Below are 18,409 nucleotides of genomic sequence, written 5' to 3'. Positions count from 1 at the left end.
GTATGGAGTCCTACCTTTGCACTTTAATGGAAAAAATAATAACAATATCCTCCCCTGATTAGCATCTCAGTCCCCCATAGCTGCAGGGGAGGAAGCTGGGCTCTGACCTCTGCACCAGCTCACTAAAATAGTTTACTTCCCAGCTTCAACTTACCTGCATGATAGACAATCAAAAGCAGCAAGGTCTCCTGCACTGGTCTCCTAGCCACAGTTTTGCACACCACAAAGTATTTTGCTGCCTGAGGTGTTATTCAAGCAATGTTCGTGACTAATGTCAAACAGTTCATGTTTACAGACTACCAAACACTGAAAAGTCTTCACAAACTAAGTGTGGTGGAAATCGACCACAGAATTTAACTCTAGAAGGCAAGTCCTCAAAGGCTGAGGACCTTTTCAGTGTGAAAACCTGTTTGACCTGTAACTATGAGATTTTAGATCACACAATCCAGCTTCCCAGGCATTGCCACTACTTTTCACCCTGCAATGTCACTGTACAGCTTACTCCTCTTGTAGTTCTTTTGAAATTCAGTAGGAGGTGCACTCTGCCTTCTCCCCTGATTGGCCACTGAAGGAGGACATACAAGTGGGAAGTCTGAATTTTATCAGAAGAGCAGCAAACTCAGTGCAGAGACACATTTTGCTATCTGGGGCGTATCACAGGTGCTTCATTGTTGCATTTCAGGGAATAGGTACATGAGCAGAAGCCCCACACTCTAGAAATGAACTTAGCATGTGTACCTGCCAACACTCCCTTTTGATAAGTCTGTGTCCTTGTAGTGTTTTCAGCTCGATACAAATTTCTAGGACACCATCTCTTTGCTCAGTACTAAATGCTGCTGCAGACATACACTCCCAAGCACCTTTGACTAACCAAGTACTACATAAAACCAAATTCTATTCAGAGACATAAGAAAGTCAAGCAAATGGCATAAGCATGGGCTTTCAAACTGCTTTTTCCATACCTTTTTTGTACCAAATGATCACAGCAGTTATTTTGAATCTTTGTACAGAAACTATCTTAAGTATCATGGAAGTAACTCACCAAAATTCAGAAAACAAAATCCCCTCACACAGATTAAAGAGGGAAATGTGCTCTGCTCAGCACTGGAGCTCCCCCAGCTAGTTTTCTGCCATCTTTTTCATGCAGGATTGTGAAACACAGTATTTTGAGCCTTGGAAACAGCAGCTCTGAACTGCTGATGTTGCTGTCACAAGCATGTCAAATAATTTTAATTGATTGCCTCCTTCCTGTCACAGTCTATGCATAGTGTGCTTCTGCCACCTCCAATAAAAAGATTATGAATCAACCAGCAGGCAACAAACTCAAGGAGAGGTACTTAGCCTTTCCCACAACGTGCAGCTAAGCTGTGGAAATCCTTGCTGTAAGATGCTATGGAGTGTGTTTCAATGTGAAGTGTTCAAGTTCATGGAAGAGAAATACAAGAACGGTTATTAAATATGTAAAATTCACCTCCAGCTCAGGAAGTTTTCAAATGGCAAATACATGGAGCCTGGGAGATAGTGCTGTGGGAGTGCATAACAAACTGTTTCATTTTGTGTCTCCTCTCTTCAATATCTTCCCTTAGCCACTGTCAGAGACTGGAGTCTGAGTTTCAATCTGACCCATTGTATCTGCCCTAATGCTATCATATATCTGCAAGAGATTGGTTGAAAAATATTGCTTACTCTTTAAGTCCTATTAAAAAACAGAACCTATTTTCTAATAGAGATAGGAATAGGCACCACCCAAACAAGGAGGCATTTTAGCTAAACCAGACCATTGCAGAAATAAGCATGGTGCTAATCCAGTGTAGATGATGCAGGCCATGTTACGCAGCTCCTTAGTGCCTGGGTGAGCACATTCCTACACTGCCTGTTCAGCACCAGTGGTATCAAATAATTTACCTCAGAATCTGAAGTACATTACATTTCAGTTTGTTTAGACAGATGGTACTGAAGAAATATAAGCACACATTGGCTATGCTACCTCACCATGAAGAACTTTAACTAAGCTGTTTGATTAACATTCATGACAACATCAAAATATTAAAACATGAGCCAGTTATAAGGTTTCTAATTTATAGCAAAATTTGTGGCTGATGTTCCTTAAAATTTTAAGTTAATCCATTGAAAAGCTTTTAAAAGAAAATGAGAAGCCCCCTTGGCACAAGTTTCTTGGACATATGCTTATGTACAACTGATGATCACTGACCATCTTTGCAACAGTTCAAATAATGTAAGGCACCCTGATGCTCCTCACTCTGCCTGGGAAGGGATAGCCCTCCTGGACATCCAAAAGGAGCAATATCCTCCTGCTTTAAGAGAAGCACCTTTTTTTTGCCATCTTTCTTTGGCTGATGACTCAAACAGAGAGAATGTGCCAGACGAAAATAAAATCTCCCTGACTAACACGCTTTACCTCTAGCCTAAAGGTACAATTTCCAAGAGCAAGCGCCTTGCTGTCTAAGCCAGGAGTTTAAGCCTCTTTTGATTAGTTGACTTGTAAGCATTTTTCAGAAGGAGGTGGCATCCACCCCATGCCTCTGAGTTTACTGAAGCAAGTCTTCTTACACAGTCTCCCTGAAGGAAGTCCAGAAGAATCTTACAGGTGCTAGGGCCACAGATGGAAAACCATGGGTGAGCCCTTTTGATTTTTCACCCGATAGGAAATCCAAAAATAGTCACCCAATTAGAACAAATTATTTCTCCAAGGAGTCTTGTTTGCAAAGGCAGGAGACTGTTTTACAATGAGCAGGGAGCTGACGTGCTGTTTTACATTTGATTAGTCTGGGAAAGTCTGGGTAAGAGACAGACAGGGAAAAGGCATCATCTCAGTAGCACATTCACAAGCCACTGAGTTGCTGGAATAACCATAAGAATTCTTGCAGTCAGGCAGTTTCTTCTTCCCTTTTCTTCTTGTTTTTTTAAGAACATTTTGCATCTTAAGCTACATCTTACCAAAGTGAGTCATTAGTGAGATACAATCTCCAAAACACACTGACTTAATGTAGCTGAGCTGGTGGCAGCAAAGACCTAAGATACAAATGTATTTTCATGATGGAGCTTAAAAGATATGCTGATTTTCAAAAATGAAGACTCCTAACTGTTAGAGAAGATTTATTGCATGTAAATACAGGACTTGTCCAGAGATCAGCTACTCCTGCTCTCTCCAGCCACCCAGGCCAGCAGATTGACAGAAGTTAAAATTTACCTCCAGCCTCTGCTGGCAGGTGCTACTGTTTTTCTCAGAGTACTGCCTACACTTTTACTGAGAGCTTTCACTATAGTTTGGTGATTTAACAACTCTACCAAAAAAAAAAACAAACAAAAAAACAAAAAAAACCCAAAAAAAAACCCAACCAGAAAGTAACAAGGAAATAACAAGCTCACTTATTTTATACCCTGCTTGAATAAAGACTTCTGTAGCTATGGAAGAGTGATTAACACACACTGCCGAATAAGGTTCTCCACTGCCCTCCAGTTGACTTGCCCTTTTTCTTAATGAAGTCACCAAACCCAAACTGAGACCTTTTCAACAGAGCAAGCCCAGCTCCTAAGAGACACATTCACAGCCCTTACTTGCACCAGCCTTACCTCTATATGAGATGTGACCATGCAATTTTTTGTCCAACTTTTCTGGGAAACAAGAACTGACGCCATAGACCTACCTTCTCAAACAAGACAAATTAATAATTTTGGATGGCTGGATGCTGCCTCTATGTATTCATGAGGCACAGCTTAACTCAAAGGAGTGTCCCATACAAAACAGCAACAGCACTGGATAGTCAAACTGCTTTTGCTTGTATGGCAAGTTTCTGTTGGATAAATAGGTCAAGTAAATACCTTTATCTAATACCTTTTGCATAAGTGGCCTAAGGAGCAGGGGCATGGAGGGAGACCCTGCTTCCACCTTGATTCCCCTCTTCCTTTTCTAAGCCATGTGTGAAAGATGTTTCCAGCACACCCTCCATGGCTGCAGCCTGCTTTCCTTCCACTTGGCCTCTGCCCTGGTGGAAGAGGCACCGAGCTCCATTTCTTCTGAAGAACAACAATGCTGGCTGCAGGCTCCTTCAACCTTTAATTACGTTAAGTTCACCTTTTCAACCAACACACCTTTCCTCCTAACTACTTGTCAAGCACCAGCACAGAAGTGAGACAAGTTTTAAATTGCTGGAGTAAAAGTCACTCATTTCAATGCAGATTCTACTTGAATAACCCCCAATGTTACTGCCTCATCCAGTCTTTCCCCAGTAACACAAAACTTAAAATATTAATGTAATTGAACAGTTTGTTTGGGTTTTCTGGAGGGAAAAGAAGATGAAAATATTTTCTGAAGCATTAATATGGTATAATCTAGCCAGGAATTTTTCTGGTTCAACCTTTTCACTGCATTTGTTTAAATGTGGCAACTGCAAAATATAGAAATATTAAATATGGTGGAGAAACAGAACTGAAAAAAACAACCAAAAAACAAAACACAAAAAAGAACACAAAAGGCCATGTCTGATTCTAGCGAGATGCATTTCATAGGGAGAAGGCAACCAGTCAAAATGAACTGTTGGCTAATGAACACCAAGCATCTCAAATGCTCCTAAAGTATTTTGATATGTCTCCTACCACTAGGGACTGTTAATTTCCACCACAGAGTCCCAGTTTAAGGTTTTCTACCCATAGAAAATTAGCCATCTAGCCATAGAAAATCTAGCCATTTCTAGAGTGAAAATGGCTACAACTGAGTTAAAGAGGACATAAAAAACATGGGTGCTCAAACAGCTGCCACTGCAATGGGTGAAATGGGTGTTGCACTCAGCTTTTGGAGGGGACTGACCCAGCCCGTTCATAATGGGGAGAGAAATGTGGTGCTTCAACTTTAAATTCTTATTTATAGTGTGTTGTTGTCACCTTATTACTAGACAACAACAGGGACAAATTGGGAACTTCAGCATGTTTCTACCTCATATACACATTAACTTGTGTAGAACACGTGCACAACCACCTGAAGTCCAGCTTACAGAGTTAGTAGTATGGGTGCTTCTCTATAAACAGCTGCCTTAATTTTCTAACTCTAAGCCAGATATTGCAGTCAGGCAATCAGTGCTCACTGGAATAATCACATCCTGATGCTGATTTCCAGGGAAGCACAAGGTTTGCTCTGCCTGCTGAATAGCCAATGGGTATTTGCATGCAGGCAGCACGTTGACTTCAAGACACAAAACATATTGTAGTAAAGCAACATTTCAAGTGTTCTTCCACACTGGATGAGATCCAGCTGGTGTCAGGTAGAATATTTAGACAGCATGTAGGCGCTCCATTTCATTAGAGGTCTAATCAAATTTCTAAATGCTAGAACAAATTACTATTTCCACACCTCTAATCAGCAATGAGGGTGCTTTACTGAGAGGAATGTCAATCAACTCAGAGGGGAATATTTTTTATTTTTTTAGTTAATAGGCATAATTACTTTAAAACAGATTTAGAACCATATGGCCAAAACCCCTCCAGATACATTTAGACAATAATGTAACTATATTCCCTTTACCACACACTACAGCAGGAGATATTAAACATATTTACAAGCATGTGCTATTAAATTAGGTTCAACACTATTAAGACACTGTCTTATTAAACAGTTTTTAACTGCAGAATTCATATGGAGGAGAGAACATATGCTAGCTTTCAATTGTTTTGTTAGTATCAGCCAGAGCAAATCCAATGCAATAATAAACTGCCCAGAGACAAATAAATGATGATTTTGAGTAAGCAGCTGTGTACTGCTCTAGAATGGTTTACACCAAGACAGCTTATATTCCTTCACTGTCATGAAAATAACTTTGTTTTACTGACGTTATGTGCAATTGCTCAGAAGCATGAATTTTTTATTTGAAAATGTTAAGTGAGGAGTCATTCTTGCAACCATTCCTCCTTTCTAAGGAACAATTTTAATCTATCCTATAAGGTGTCAAATGACTCTGAAAGAATTTACATTTCTCTTCAGTTTCACGACAAAACTGATTCATAATTTAATATGCTTTAAAACAGAAACAAAATTACACGGTTTTATTTCAAACTGCAACAATTGAGACATATTGACTGTATTTATGACTTTATTGCTCCTTTTGAATAGATGAAAACTTGATTTTCAAGTTACCTTTTACTTTTCTTCCAAATGTCTTTTGCACTCGCAGAGGAAACAGAGATCTATGACTCCAAAGAATTCTCATGAATGCGATCCCTCCTGGCTTTCATACACATTAACCTAACATTTGTGTATGTTGGAAGACCTAAACCACAGCCAAAGGGTGGTCCACACACTGGCCATGCCATATTCCCTTGTGATAAAGTCTTATTACTTCTGTTCCAGCCTACTCCCAACATATGAAGCCAGGAATACTTCATATTCCACTCAATTATTATTTTTTACCACCTAATCCCCTGAGGAAGGGGACTGCAGGTAGCCTCACACTATTACCAAGTTCAAGAGGTTGGGGACTGAGCTCAGTATGCATTAGAAATCCACTGCTAGTTTAACAAAACAAAGTGCTTACCTTAAGAGTAATATGAGTCATTAACAGCAACAAAAGGTGTTTAATCAGGAGGTTGTATCTGTTTATTTATCTTACCCTAGTTCAGGTAACCAGGCACATTCAGGAAAGAATTAAGATATCTTCTTAAATTAAGAACAGACTTCTGTCTCTTACCCTGAGCACCATCACTTACACCCAGTTCACCCTCTGCCTAACTTAAGTCCATGACTGCCACAAAGATTATGACCTACAAGAAAAAAAACCATGCTTCAAACACCTTCCTCTCAATTTAAGAAAGATGCGAGAATGAAGACATTTGAATAAATCAGTGGTTGATATGGTCTGTAACAGGAAAAAAATAGTTTTCCAACTTCATAAACATACTATTAACTACCATCTATACCAGTATTTTGCCCCAAGTGATAGTTATCTAATGTTTGATATGCAAGAAGCATCCTATAATAAAAATTTAAAACTAGTGATTAAGAAAGACATTTAAAATTAATACCCCTTGGTCATGGCCTCCCCTATTATCAGTAACACTGGTCTGCCCAGGATGGCATAACAAGAACAGCATAAAATTTCTTGAACGATCTGTAATATGTTTCATAGACTGACTGATAGGCAAACAATCAGAAAAAATTTGTTTGTGGAGAATATCCCTACCTCCCTGTAATGGCATTTCACAATTTGACTCATCTGCATTACGTTCCCTATAGCTTCTACTCAGAGCACAAAGACTACCAGGCTGGGCTGCAGAGACAACAATGGGAAGCACCTCTGCATACAAACAGGAACACCTGCAAAGAACAGAGAAATTAAACAGCATAAATTATTTCCATACAGGTTGTTCCAAAGATGATGAGGTGCAATTTCTCATTAACTGAGGTCTCCCTCCTGACAATACAAATTTTTTTTCTATGGAAAATGCCCCATTTCCCCCCGGTCCATCCTGACCCACTTAGACAAAAGCCAATATTCAGCCTGGACACGCAAACTATGCTTGAGATCCCTCATTATTCTCCAGCCCTGTAAATGGAAATCTGATAATAAAATCTCCAGACCCCAGCTATGCACAGCCAGGGGAGAATTATACCACTATCTTCTCTCTCTCAAATCTCCCTAGACAGAAAAAAACGGTTCAAATAAAGAACTAAATGAGTATTAGCAGCTCCCTCCCCAATGTGGGAGAGAGGAAAAACCAAGGATGCTTAATGAACCATATTATTTTTTTCAGATTTCAAAACACTGCCATTTAAAGAGATGTGAGATTTGAAGCCCTAATTAAGTAATATGCATAAATTTAAAGCAAATGTTCACAGAGTCCACATCTCCAAACCACAGCCTGTGATTTGGCTAATGCAATGCTCCGCTCCCACCAACAGAAGTAAGTCTTAGCAGAGGACAACCTCCACACTTGGCTAACCCACTCCCAACACTAAACCTCAAAGTTTCTTTTGAAGAAAATCCTCCTGCCCACTTTCTCTCCTTTCTTACCTTCATTCCCTCCCTGTAATTCAGGGAAGACTGTGTTTTTGCTTTTGATTTTTTAGATAGAATGACTGTTCTAAATGAGCATGGTTGCTACAAGGCCACCTCTTACAGCTTTTCATTGCAAAACAGCGTCATGCACCAGAGGTTCATTTCACTCATGCCACTCTCATTACAGGTCTAATGAAAATTTAATAGTTCTGCCATCTCATTTTCAGCCAGTAAAACTAGGAAAACACAAGTTTTTAAGGCAAAAATAGGAGAACCCAGGCAGCCTCAGGACCAGCATACATGTGCAAAGAGCAATACAGCCCTTTGATTTCAGGACACCAACACTCTACACGGGGGATGGGAGAACCATCAGTTAAATGGATCAGATTCTGAAAAGATACAAATCATTGAAACACTCCTGAGGATGGGGAAGGAGAGTAACCAGTCAACTCTGGATTTTCACTGCATTTATTTCACAGGAAAGAACCTTGTTCTTAGTTTGTTGGGAGTTTTTTATCAAATCTTTCAAGAAAAAGAAAGAATGAATTATGAGAGTGAGGGGCCTGTTGGTGTCAACTTCAACTGCCTTCAAAAGTTTGGTTTGTTGCTATTGGTTTATAGCTTTACATTTTTGGATCCTAAAAATTCCATCTTGTCCCTTCAGGTGTGCATGCAGGATTAGTTGGAGGAGTGACCTGAGCTGGTTTCACCATGTTTCACCAGTGCTCCAGGGGACTGGAAGACACAAACACTGAAGGCAGACACAATGCTTTACACAACAGAATGTTGCTAAAATTAGAACCAATGCAAACAGAGTTGATTTTTCATGACAGACTTTGCAAATAATTTTGAGAACTCCTTTAGGAAAAAACACACTGGAGATTTAAAGCCATCCAGGCAGCTCCTCACATCCCTTACAATGTGAAGGGAGATTATTATTAAGAGGCATCAAACTGTAGAAGACATAATTTGATTTTACAAATTAAGATTCTCTGTGACAGCCAAGGTTTGTTGATGAGATTTCCAAAGCCAACTAGACTATGCAACTCAACAGCAACAAAAAAAAGAGATGCTGCATTGTGGAAAACCCAGGGTGTTTTCCAAGCAAAGGCATAGAAACTTTGATTTGCCTATACTAAGAATAGATTGAACCAGGTTACTTCCCTCAAAATAGCTGAGATATCCTTGAAAGGCCTCTTGATTTTTACAGTGCAGGTAACAGCATCTCCATGCATCTTCATGACTCATAGTGACACACATATTTTAGCTTACACAGGCTTATGAGACCTGACATTAAACTATTTTTGGTTCACTTTTGGGCTACTTTCTCACTCACCCACACAGAACAATAATGTGAATGAAAGTGTGTCTTTTTTTTTTTCTTTTTTTTTTTGGATATGACTTCAACTCCCTGAGCTTAGGCTAGTGCTATTGTAAGCAGGGCATCATTTAATGACGTTCACACATTTTTCTGTCTTAAAAGCCGGTGCTTTTTTTGGCAGCATCAGACCTAGAACAAACTCTTCCAGATCCTCGTACCTGTGGACACTTCAATTTTCCAGCCTAAATGTATTTATGACCATATTACATCCATCTACTCTTGAGCTAATTTCTCCTCACTTGCTCTTACCATGAGACGTATTTATAGACACTGATCATATCCCCTCACAGCCTTTGTTTCTGCTGGATTAAAAAAAAAATTTTTTTTGTTTCCTTCTGCAAAACCAGTACGCCCTTTCTCCCTGCACCCAGCCAGCTCCTCTCTGTGCCTGTTTAATTAGGGCCTATCCTTCCCAGCTTCCCTCCTCTTCAACACCCCAGCCCTGCAGGGTGACAGTAAGGTGTTGGGCCTCCTGAATCGACATCCTTCTCCCTGCTCCTTCCAAGGAGCTGTTCTTATTAAAAGTAATCCACAGCAAACAGCCAAGCCTGTAACTCTCACATATCACACCACTTTAACTATGCCAGTGCTCAAGATCTCCCAGCTCTCCATGAAATGTCCTTCTCTCCCTGGACCAACAACGTTTATCACTTGTGTTGTCCTCTCAGCACCGTGATTTCTCCTTCCAGCATGGCCCACCATAATTCCCATTCTCATCAGTTCCCAATCACTGTAATTAAAAGTAGCAGAAAAATAGACAAACTGTGTCAGATCAAAGGTCCCTCCTGCGCAGTAACCTGTCACTGCCAGGGGACAATAGGATACATGTAACAGCAAGGAACGCATACAGAAATTATACTGAAAGGTGATGCTATTTCATATTTACATGTGCTGTTTAATTTTTCTGTTATGAATTTGCCCAAGTAGTTTTCAAACCTAGTTAAACTTTTTGATATATAGAACATTTGATGTTAGTAAATACAAACATTTAATTTGCATTGACTTGCAGTGTCAAATTCAACCTTTGATGTTACTTCAGACATTTAATGACTACAGTGCAGTTTTAGTCCAAAGCTTTTGGAAGAGGACACTCTAGCAGCTGTCTTATCAATAGAAGACCACTACATTAGTCTAGTATGACCTACTTCTGGTGATATAATGTCATACATATTTTTTTCATATTTGCTTTAGTAACTTTGTATGGTATTGAGAGTTGTACTAAAGAAGAAGACAGGCGTGGGAGGATGAGGAGCAAATTATGTCCATCATTTTTATGGGTATTTCCCCTCTCACATGATCACCCTGGATGGGTAGGTCTATAAATATCAGGAAAGTCCTGAATTTCATATGCCTTTACGTTTCACTCCAGCACAGACACTGGTTCAAGCCAGGAGGATCAGCTAAGCTGAGTCCACTTCCACCTTGCCAACACTGAAGGCTGCTTTTAAACCACACTCCCCCATCATCCATCTTGCCACTGCCCTTCCATCTCCCTCACTGAAATCTAACACAAACCAAATAGTTAATCCTGGAACCACGTTTGTACTTTTCTCTCCTACCAACTTGTATGTACATGTAAAAGAACCTTTTACTTCATATGCTTTGCAATTTGCAACCAAACTTGAACAGTTGGCAAGTCCTCTCTGTTCCTACATTTTCTGACGTATCAGGATTTTTCTATCCCTTTTTCCTTATTCCTAAAAGCCCTCCTGAAGCAGTTATTTATCCAAAGAAATACTGAGCTCTTCCTATATAATATTCTTTCTTGCTTGGGATATTGATTTTGTTTAGGCAGCAGAACCCTGGGTTTCCATCAGGCTCCAGGATAACACCCTGGAGCTCCCCTGCCCAGGGACTCCCCTATATGTTGCATTTTCAAAGGGGAGAGCTGGAGCTGTCCTGGTTACTGAAGTGGCAGCAACTCTCAGCCACCTCCAGGAAAGACCTGGCAACAGCACTCCTATGTCCTGTTAAGCACTCTTCCCCACCGGTATGCCACAGTTTTGTTACAGAGGCTGCCCATCCATCCCATGAACCAGAGCTACTCATCTTGTTTTGGGCATTCTTCCATTTATTTTAAACTGATTAAAAGCATTAGCCTTGGTTGTCTGTTCAACAAGCTCACTCACCAAACCCAAGACAGCATCACCTATTACTGGTTGCCCTTTTTTGTTTTCTCCTAAGTCAAATAATGATGCAGTTGTTGCATCTATGACTGTCTAAGCCCTTCTGATTAGCAGCAATTGTTCTGCGAGTAGATCTGATAATCTAAAGAGTACCATAACAATAAACCCAACTGGAAATTGTATCCTTTTAATAGGAGAAACCTTCTTCATAGGCAAATTCAACCCATGAATCCTTAGCAAGATTCTCAGTGCTGCCCTCATAGAACTTTCCATAACAAAACATAACTTTGATTAATCTGAAATCAGATGAAGCATAAAATGCTGCATCTAGCTTTTCCTGTTTCCCAGCTGAAAGAGAAACTTACCTTCACCCATGAGAATCCAAAACCTGCTAGACTATTTCAAATTTCATTATATGCCACTGAGTTGAAAGCTTTACCCCTTATGATTTTGACAGCAGCTCTACTTAAACAGTGAGCATTCAAATGATTTCAAATAAAGACTTAAAACAGAGGAGGGCAGAAGAGATTCGACATGTTTCAAGGACAATCATTTTTTCCAGTATATTATCACATGAACATTAAAAAAAACCCAACAGAAACCACTACCATCAAAAGAACAGATGAGGCAGCACGTATCTGAAGATTATTACTCTGAGACTCAGGTCCAATTTGCATCTTGTTTTTATCAAGCGTTCTCTTTTTTTTTTTTTTCCCCCATGTTTTCTACTTGCATGCTTGTCAATGAGGTGCAAAAGGTTAAAATTTACAGTGATTTTTATTACATCAACTTTTTAATAATGACAGATACTGTCAGAAGCTTTGCACTTCTATTTTTATTGTCTAGCCTACAACAGAGATGGAACGATGATGTCCCAGTACCACCACTGAAAGCACAGATCACCTGTGTTTCAAGAGGGTTTCATGGGCTGTCACTCAGTTTCTTTATTCTTCCCCAATTTTATATGGCTGAAATGACCACAGCCAAAGCAGAGCAGTACTAAGTTGCCTTCCTCAACAGACCCAAATGTGTTCCTATGTTTCACCACCATCCCTAAACCACTTTAAAATAAAATAAAAATACAACAATAAATCAAATCCAGCAAGTTTCCCGTTACCAGAAAAGTACCATCTAACCCTGTCCCCACCTACCTCCCACTGATATTAAAGTGGTATACAAAAAAAGTCTTACCCAGCAGGATGGGAATATTGCTTCAAAAAAATTCAGTAACTTAAATTTAATTTTAGATCTACAAGTGCTGCCAAGCACCACTTTATTTGTCAACAAAACATTTTGATTATTTGGCAGAACAAAGCAAGCTCCCTCCCTGCTTGTTCTACAGACATATTTGGCACTGGTTAATTTGTATGTCTTTAGACATATGTCAAGTCTGAAGCTGTTTCAGGCTTTAACCCTGCAGAACTTCTCTGTTTTAAGTACTTGTTTTTTCTTAAAGTGGGAACAGCAGCAAGCTAAAGCCAAGAAGGGATTTGGTCCTGCAATGAAATGGTTAAAAGTCAGACTCTGCTGATGTGTGCTTCTCTGATCCATTACATTTCTCGCAAGCTGAGCTAAGAGCTGAGCACCAAGTATCAACTGTAATATGATCCAAGAGTTTATGGAAAAAATAACTGCACATACCAAGCATGCACATTTAATAAGATTTTGTTTCCATTAAAATATTCAAGAAACACGATTTTTAAGATCTGTTTCTCTCTCTGACCGATTGTTAACGTTTCTCCTCCCCCTCCCCTAAATACACACCTCCTCTCCAAAAACCAAACCCAAAAAAAAAAAAAAAAAAAAAAAAAGGGAAGAAAGAAAAAAAGCAGTCCTACTGCAGGGAAGAGAGGCTTGAAAAACAACTTTGATTGGCACTTGGCCTGACCCACAGAGGAAGAAAAACAGTTTTTGGACAAAGAGCGCAAATATTTGAGCTCATTGACTTACAGGCTTTCTTAGCATTTGCAAGAACCGACCTGGAGAAAAATGTGTTGGGAGAGATTGAATTAAAATAAAACCAAAACCGGCATCGCGTTCATCTTGAGCGCTCGGAGACTCGGCGCATTTGAACAGCTCAGCAATTTTAATTCATTTGCACTGGACAAACAAAAAAGCACCTCCACTAATGCTCCCCGTGAGGCAGATGTCGGGAGCAGGGGGTGCAGCCGCCGCACCCCTCCGGGGGCACGGGGGATCCGCCGGGAAGCGGCCGGGCACTGCAGGGATGTGGTTTGGCGGACTGGGGGGCGGGGGGCTGACAAGTCTTTGCTGCTTTTCTTACATTTTTAAAGCTCTGATCTCAGACTCCCCCGCCCGCACAAAGACTTGACGGAGACCGCGGCGATGAATTTCGCCGGTGAAATATGTGGATATTAAACTTTATGAGCGCCGCCCCAAGTCAAGCCCCCCGCCCCGACGCCATCGGGGCGGCCGAGTGCCCCCCAACCCTCGGGATGCGGGGGCAGCCTGGGACAAGGGCAAGTGACAGCCGTCCTAAAGGGGGACAGGGGCGATGGGGGCGCGGGACTTGGCACCTCTCGGCACCCCCTGGGTTCCCCTCGCCCCGCACCCCTCTAGCACCGCCCAGCCCGTACTCCCCAGGCACTCACCTCCTGGAAAGCCCCCACCCCACCGCCTCCCTCCGCCCCGCGGCTGCCCTATTGCCCATTTCCATCAGCTCACGCCACTGTGGCCGTACGTGTCCCACCCGCCAAGTCTCTATCCCGCTGCCCCTCGCTCCCCCAGCACCCCCCGCAAGCCTCTCCCGCAGCTCCCGTCGCCTCTGTGCGGGCGCCCCCCGGTACCTGTCTCGGCACCTTCCGGCAATTGCCGCACACCCGGTACTGCCCGGCGGCGGCGGCAGCTGCGGCGGCGCTGCCCACGGGTCCGGAGCCGAGGCGGTTCATGGTGGTGGGGATGGCGGCGACGGCCGGGCGGGACAGGGAGGCCCAGGACGCTCCGCGCCGCTCAGCTGCCCGCACCGCCGGCCGCCCCCATCCCCGGCCGCGGCCCCAGCGCCCGCTCCGCGCCGCCGCCCCCCGCGCACACCCCCGCGGGCCCCACCAATCCGCGCCGCCCGCCCCGCCCGCCGCCGCCGCCGCCGGCCAATCGCGGCGCGCCGCCCGCCGCCGGCCAATGGGCAGCGCCCGCTCCGGCTCCCATCTCCGGGCAGCCTGCGGGAGGGGGCGGGGCGAGGGGCGGGGCCAGCTCCGCGGAGGGGCGGGGCCGGTGGCGTCTCTGGGCAGCCTTGGGCAGAGAAGGGCGGGGCCGGCGCCTCGGCGCGTGCCTTTCGCTGGCCAATAGGATGAGCTCCATGCAAAGGAGGCGCAGAGGCCCCGCCCCCAGGGCCGGGGTCCCGGCGGCCGCGGCTCCCCGGGGCCGCTCCCGCTCCCCCCTGGAGCGTCCCCGGGGGTCCCGCTTGGGGCCTCCGCTGAGATCAGATGCCGGCCTCAGTCCCCACCCCGCCCCCTGCCACCCCGGCGACAGACCCCGGCCGCCGCCATCCCCATCCTCTCCGGATAGCCCGGTTCAGGGGCGGGGGGCGAGCTGCTCTCCCTGCCAGAGCGGCGGCTTGCACATGCAGGGACACGGCTGCGCTGCTGCCAGGCGGAGCGGGATGAGGAGTTTGCTCTGAGGGAAGCTGGGAGCACGCATGCGAGAGAGTGTGTGTGTGTGTGTATGTGTGTGTGTGTTTGTGTGTGTGTGTGTGTGTATGTTTGCCTCAGGTCGCCGGGATTGTTAGGGATGATGAGTCAGGTTTTCTAGGCTCCATGCTAATGCACGGAGATGGAGTGTATAATTAGGACAGAGGCAAATCTATTATCTGCAGCCTCGGAGAGGTGGGGTATGAACCTCTTTTTTTGCATCACGGCATCACTGCAGTTTCCCTTGCCTATGCGCTCTTTAGCTTTGAAATGCGCACAGAGGAGCTTCAGCATAAGCAGTCTCACCAACGTCAATCAAAGTTCATTAAATGTCGAGCGTTATATAACTCCTATTTTGAAAGATGATGAGATAGAAGGGTTTTATTTTTTATTTTTTAATGGGAACAGAATGCTATTACTCTACAAAATTTCTAAGCAGATTTGGGATGTTACATGGTTTTCAAGGTTTCTCTCGGAGAAAGAATTTTAAATCAGCTGCTTGAGAGCTGTGATTCGCTTTGCCTGGGAATACTTTCTATTTTTGCAAAATGAAACGTTGTATAATTTAGTCAACTGGCTGGCTAAAAAGGGCACAATGCAATTAGTAATTTACATATCTTAAAGGAGACTGATTGAACCTACATGTGCCTTTGAAAACTACTGAAAAGTTTCTCAGCTCAGACTTTGCCACTATAAGTAAAACCACATCCACAGAAACATTCTCCTCCATCCTTTCCCTTCTATCCATTTGAAAAGGGATCTTTTCCTCAGGCAGAGCCGCCTTCAATAGACAGACACTCTGTAGACTCCACTGTTGGGAATGCGTCCAAATGTTACAGTCACAGGCAGCCATACAAAATGCTTGGAGAGGAATACACGGAAGGGGGTTGTTTTTTTTGGTTTTTTGTTTTGTGGGGGTTTTTTTACCCCCTAACAGTGTACTAGAAATGGCATCCCGACATGAGAAAACAGTTTGTTTGCCAGAGTGCAGGTACTTGCTGTGCCATGTCTGAATCCCACACACTGCAGCATGGTGCTATTTAAGCCAGGGGAAGAGGGTAGCTGAACAGATTAGTTTTCATCGTCTAATCCAAATGTAATGCTAAAATTTAAGTAAACTGCGTAAATGATGTAAACAGTCTTTAATTTCTTGCTGTACTCCATGATAATGTTACCTGAAATAGGAATTTTAAAAGAAGCAGTAGAGGATCAGTGTTATTAAGCCACAAGGAAAGTGGAGTTTACTCTTCAGCTCAAGTAAGATCACTTTGAGTCATTTGCTGTTAAAGTATTTGGTTCAAAACTCAAACCCATTGGCAAGGATGGTAGTTACGTTTGAAAAACAGGTAAAAGAAAGATTTTGGCTGAGTTACTCCTAATATTTAAGATTTGAACATTTGCAAATACTCAGATTTCAGTAATAGCATCCATTCATTTATTTTATATCTACAATGGCAAGTACACATGACTAAACAATCTTAGAATCCTGGTTGGGACCTATTCCCCTACTGAAATTATTTCTGCTTTGAGTGACAACTTCAGATTTTCAGCATAGTCCATTAAACCCAGGAAAATTTTCCATTACCCAGGTTTGGAAGTTAGGCTGACTTGTAAGGCAGTTTAAAATTCAAGAAATTTGGTATCTAGTCTCTGTTCTGCCACAGATGTCTTGTGAAAGAAAGCAGGACATGCATGCCTAGATGCTTAAGTATTTGGTTGACTAACCCTTAATTAAACAAGAAGCACTTAAGTACCTTTGTGGCTCCCAGTCTTGCCTTTCAGTACTTTAGTATCTGAGAAATGTCAAGAGAAACATAAACTTTGAAAGTGTTTCATTGTTTTTGGAAACAATACCGCAAATAGAAATTGCCTAAAAACCTTTTTTTCCCTCAACAAAAATTCTGTCGGATATCTTTTCTAGAGTTAGTTTTTCCCTTCTGCAATTTTTTTAAATAGAGTTTTAATGCTAAAAGAGATCAGACATATACTTAACAGGGCCAGTGCTTACCCAATATCAGTCTTAGAAAATTAGTGTATAGACTAGAGACAATATGACAATTTTCAAAACACCTGAATTCCTTCTAGATGCTGTACTTGGAAATGAACTGCTGGGCTCTGTGTCAATGCTCCTGTAAAACTTTGTTTTTGTGCTCTGTTTACAGCATCTGCTGAGTCCTGCTGCCTGCAAAGGCTTGTGCATGTGGGCCTGATTTTGAGCTCTTGGATTATTCCATTTTGAGTTAAACATGTGCATAAATTCTTCAGAATAAAAGCCTGTCTTTGTACAAGCTGGTTTCTTGGTGAACATATCCACATTCTTGAAAATTCTCCTTGTAAGCTTATTGCTCAAAGTATGCAAAAATATCCAGTGCTCCCTTCACAATTGTCTGGCAGCTTTTATGATTCAACTGTACCTCTCTTGCCATCCACTGCTATGGATTTCCTTCAGTTTTTGCCCAGCCATTGAGTCATAAAGGAAAGCAGAATGCTGAAATTAAGATGTACTTGAGTTACAAGCAGCATGGCATCTTGACCGGCCTGAAAATTTTACAAAGTTTGTCAGTTCTGTAAACCAAATCAGTTGTCTCTGCTGAGGTCACCTAGACAGGATGTGAACTATTGCTGTGTAAGGGTAAGGTGGAGATATTTTTTAATCTTGATGACGTGGAGCATACTGGCTTGAGACCATCACATCCTTTCACAGAGATCCCTGACCTGCTGGGATAGATTTGCACAAGTGGTTACTGGCTTAAACAGATTTTTATCATCAATGATCATAACTTTTGCAAAGTTTAAAAAACAAACACTATGATGAAACAGCAAGGCAGGAGAAAACTCACAAAGGAAGTAAGGATTACTCTGCCTCCTGAAATCATCAGACGCATTTTTGGCAGACACATTGCAGCCAGGCGTGGACTGCTGCCCTTGCCATAGGAGTAGCTGAATTGTGAAGGCCTCTGCTAGAAGGTCAAATTTCTCCTAATGCAGCCTTCAAGTTAACATTATTCAAACAGATTGGCTGAGAGACATAGGTGCATCCAAACATTGAGCTGCCTTCAACCCCCAGAGCATATACTCATGCTGTGTTTTAGCAGCGTGATACCAGCTTTGAACCCCTGATGAGGCTGCAGTATTTCCACCTGGAATTTGGACAAAATGCATCTCCACTGTCTTCCAGAGGGCATCACACCCAACAACCATCTGCTGCACAGCCACTCTGTGAAGGACCACAGAGCAAAAAGCATACAC

The 18,409-nt window shown here is 42.6% G+C and overlaps 1 protein-coding gene across 5 annotated transcripts in view; it reads right to left on the bottom strand.

Moving 5' to 3' along the window:
• SESN3 (sestrin 3) overlaps positions 1-14,546 on the bottom strand; it is a 44,707-nt gene extending 30,161 nt beyond the window's left edge. For 4 of the 5 annotated variants that reach the window (XM_058853081.1, XM_058853091.1, XM_058853099.1 and 1 more), the window contains exon 1: positions 14,321-14,546. In XM_058853081.1, the coding sequence (XP_058709064.1) occupies positions 14,321-14,422 (102 nt within the window). In that variant the 5' untranslated portion in view covers positions 14,423-14,546. Of the gene's footprint in view, positions 1-7,190; positions 7,325-14,320 lie in introns of all 5 variants that reach the window. The other variant, XM_058853105.1, reaches the window with a different exon arrangement.
• Between the last annotated feature and the right edge of the window lie 3,863 nt (positions 14,547-18,409).

Source organism: Poecile atricapillus, chromosome 1, assembly GCF_030490865.1.
Source record: "Poecile atricapillus isolate bPoeAtr1 chromosome 1, bPoeAtr1.hap1, whole genome shotgun sequence".
In the NCBI taxonomy this organism is placed as follows: domain Eukaryota; kingdom Metazoa; phylum Chordata; class Aves; order Passeriformes; family Paridae; genus Poecile; species Poecile atricapillus.
Note: the sequence above shows the minus strand (reverse complement) of the source record. Positions and strands in the feature narration are given on the sequence as shown.